This window comes from Scylla paramamosain, chromosome 21 (genome assembly GCF_035594125.1).
Source record: "Scylla paramamosain isolate STU-SP2022 chromosome 21, ASM3559412v1, whole genome shotgun sequence".
In the NCBI taxonomy this organism is placed as follows: domain Eukaryota; kingdom Metazoa; phylum Arthropoda; class Malacostraca; order Decapoda; family Portunidae; genus Scylla; species Scylla paramamosain.
Genome location: NC_087171.1, coordinates 6493267 through 6496921, shown reverse-complemented (window position 1 = coordinate 6496921; position 3655 = coordinate 6493267). Strand labels below are relative to the sequence as shown.

At 39.5% G+C, this 3655-nt stretch overlaps 1 protein-coding gene across 1 annotated transcript in view; it reads right to left on the bottom strand.

The window, feature by feature from the left end:
- Positions 1-1492: 1492 nt before the first annotated feature.
- The window catches only part of LOC135111279 (forkhead box protein P2-like), a 6723-nt gene continuing 4560 nt past the window's right edge, over positions 1493-3655 (bottom strand). The window contains exons 3-4 of the mRNA XM_064024515.1: positions 1689-1834; positions 1493-1562 (exon numbers count right to left, since the gene is read on the bottom strand). Coding sequence (XP_063880585.1) covers positions 1493-1562; positions 1689-1834 — 216 coding nt within the window. The remainder of the gene's footprint in view (positions 1563-1688; positions 1835-3655) is intronic.

The following is a 3655-nucleotide window of genomic DNA, read 5'->3' as shown; positions in this document are numbered from 1 at the left end:
TTAATGTCAGATATCACGAGTCATGTGTATTCATTAGCAAGATTATTATTTTTTTTTTATTTATTTATTTTTTTTTTACGAAATATTCCTAATAGTTGGTTTCATGAATTCATTCATCATTTCATCTTTTAAGTATTTCGAAGCGTAATAGAAACCCTTCATTGGTGTTGCCCTTCCTATTTTATCTTTTCCCACAGTGGCCTTTAGAAATATTTTTTTTTATTTCTCTCGTGCCAGTTAAGTGTACAAAATTGAGGTGAATACAGGCAAACTTCTGTTGGATTGTTGTGAACAAGGAAAGTTTCTTAATCATGACACGTTCCTGACCCAGCCAGCACGGTATGACGTCTATGCTTGAAGTATTACAGGATCTGTGAATATCTGTCCATTCCAAAAAGATTATTTAATAAATGTTTATCTCTGTAGCTCAATGGAGCGGTGAAATGAAAAAGCAAAGGAAGCAGGAAACAAAAGGAAATGTGATGCATCTCAAGAAACCAGAAACAACCACAACCAACTTTCCTTCACACTTGAAAGGACTTGGCGGGTGTCAGGTGGTGGCTGTGAAACAAAAAAGACTCCGGTGAGCGTAAGTGAGATTTCGTAACTCACACTGCTATCGAAAAAGCACCTTTGTTTTATTATTAATTTTTATTAGACAACATCCTGTCAGACGATGCTTCTTCATCTCCCTTTGAAAGAGGATAGTAACATTCTAGTTTTCTTTCTCTCTCTTTCTCTGCGAGAAACATTCAGTACTTAACTTGGATTTTGTTTTATTTTCCCATCCGAGAAACACTCATGATACTTTATACTCAGTTTTTTTCTTTTTTTTTTATCATTGCTGTTTTCTCTGATAAGTACTTATGGTGTTGTTGTTGTTGTTGTTGTTGCTGTTGTTGTTGTTGTTGTTGCGGATGTTGTTTTTCTTTCCTTTCAGAAGCCATTATGATCTTTTACATTGATTTTGATTTGCTTGTTTATTTCCTCCGGAAATAGACTTACGCTTCAGGACAAATAAGATAACCTGCCCTTGCGTGACGCTCCTTAAAAAATAAAAGAGCACAGTAATCACAAGTAGTAGTAGCAGTAGTAGTAGTAGTAGTAGTAGTAGTAGTAGTAGTAGTAGTAATAGTAGTAGTAGTAGTAGTAGTAGTAGTAGTAGTAGTAGTAGTAGTAGTAGTAGTAGTTACAGGGGTAAATATTTAAAGTTGAAGAGTTACACCTTCTGATGCTCCGGCGCTTCAGATATGACAGTGCAAGGATATCAAGAGACCGACATTCAGGTCACACATTTGAAAGGTAAACGAAGATCGGTGTAGCCCCTTTACTTATCAATATCTCGTTCTAATCTTGTAACTTATTCAAAGCTTGTTCTACCCTTGTTACGTGTCCACAGCTCGCTCTGGCCATGTACTCGTAATGATTTATCCACAGCTACTACTTAACCTTTACTACTTTACTTTACCTGTCGCTCAGTCTAACTTGATACCTACGTCACCTGTGCCGTGGATGGAGAGTAGACAAGATACGGGCGATTGCCACACGCCTGTAGCTTCAGGCTGGTGGGGGAAATGTACCACGTGTTTTTCCCAGCGGTTGTTTAATTTCCTCTGCCTGCATGACCTTTGATGAAAATATCCGTTCTATTCTGTGTGTGTGTCTTCTTGTGGTGTTTGTTTCTCCACCTGAGAAATATTCTAGTGCTCTTAGCGAGTGCTTCTCTCAGGCGTTTGTGTCGTCTCGTGAAGTCTTGCCTACACTGCACCATGCAGAGACGCAACTCGTCAGGAGACACAGGACAGTGGTCATATAATGTCCGACATAAATATCTCTGAAGCAAAGGCAAGAAAAAAGTGTTTTTAGCACAGGCTGAAGTAGAGTGTGCGGATTTGGACCAGCAATGGCGTTGCGGAGAAGACCGACTCCACATCAAGAAATGTAGGCAGAGAAAACGTTGCTAAATACTGGAGTGGACGCATCCTTTAAAGCGGGAGTGTGTCATTGAGTGTGTGCAGGAGTACATGTGGACTTGTTTGGGAAGAGAGCCAGAAGTACCGGCGCCGCTGTCGTTACTGACTTAAAGGTGGGCGACCAGTTGCAGGAGTCTACTTCCAGTATGAAAACAACGGAAATTTTCTAGGCAGGTATGTAAGTCCATTTTCAAATGGTATTAAGTCAACCTACAGTTTATATTTTAGGTCTTATCTTTCAATCTGAACTCATTGCAACACATGCTTATTATTATTTACTTATGTATTTAATGTTCAAGGCAAAATTCTTCATGTTATGGTGCTCTTATCTTTTATGTCTGAAGAGTAATTCATCAGCAGTGCATCAACAGCCACCCAACTACTAGTAGCTACCTAACGTACTTGTTTTTTGGTAAACATAATTTAACGAAGCTATATATTTTTTTAGTCACCTCACAATGAGATTTTAAGGAAACTAGTGCCGCCCAAACAACGGCGGCTTCAGTTTCGAAAGTTTATTCATTAAGTGGTGATATTTTTCTATTTTTAACTCCAAGTACTCACACATTTTCCATTATATTATGCCAGAATCCTCCCCCAGGCTGGACATGCTTTAATAATTAATCTGTACACTCGTGTGCGTGCATAAGTCCGTGCTGCGCGATACTGCCTGGTATTTGGGACGTGCCGAGGATCTTGATCGGGACTGATCTCTCTATATCTCTCCGTCCATCGCCAAACCTGACAACCGATTGCCCGCGCGTTGCCTCGCTGTAACCTTCCTCCTGCCTGGTAAGTAATGTTTGGTGCATCCCTCGCTAAAAACATTTATCTCACCTGTCCAATGGAGGTATAAAAGACATCTCCACTAAAAGACGGACAGAAAAAGAGAGCCTTTGTTAATTACGTCAACGAAATTTCATACTGAGGATTACAGATTAGAAAATACTGAACGTGAAAAATGAAGAGGAATGATTTTCAACAAGGCCATATTGGTTACCAGATTGTATGATAAAATATAGTATGAGGAAATCTTCGCTCAGAATTAATTAATTACCAGCCAGCTAGACATGCGGTCTCCAAATAATAATTACGAGAGAGAGAGAGAGAGAGAGAGAGAGAGAGAGAGAGAGAGAGAGAGAGAGAGAGAGAGAGAGAGAGATGAATAGGGAAACATGGATAGATATACAAATACATATTATGATGCATTGGTATATAGACAGATAGATAGATAGACAGGCAGACAAACAGATGGATGGATAGATAGATAGATGGATAGATAGATAAGTAAATACACATACAAACAGATAGATAGACAGATAGGTAGATACACATACAGACAGATAGATAGACAAATAGGCAGAAAGATAGATGGATAGATAGATAGATAGATAGATAGATAGATAGATAGATAGATAGATACGCAAGGGTCAGATTGGCAGGAGAAGAGAGCCTGCATTACGGAACTATCACATTGAACTGATTAAATAAGACAGGTGAATCACGTTGAGATTTCATAGTAAGGGTCGTGATTGCGAGGTGGTACTGGTAGTGGTGGTGGTGATGGTGGTGGTGCTTGTGGTGGTGGTGGTGCGGCGCCATATGACCCGGTTGTTGCTGCACATTTGTCCGTACTTTCAAAGGTTGTGCGTGCAAATTTCGACTATTTTTAAAAAGCTCTA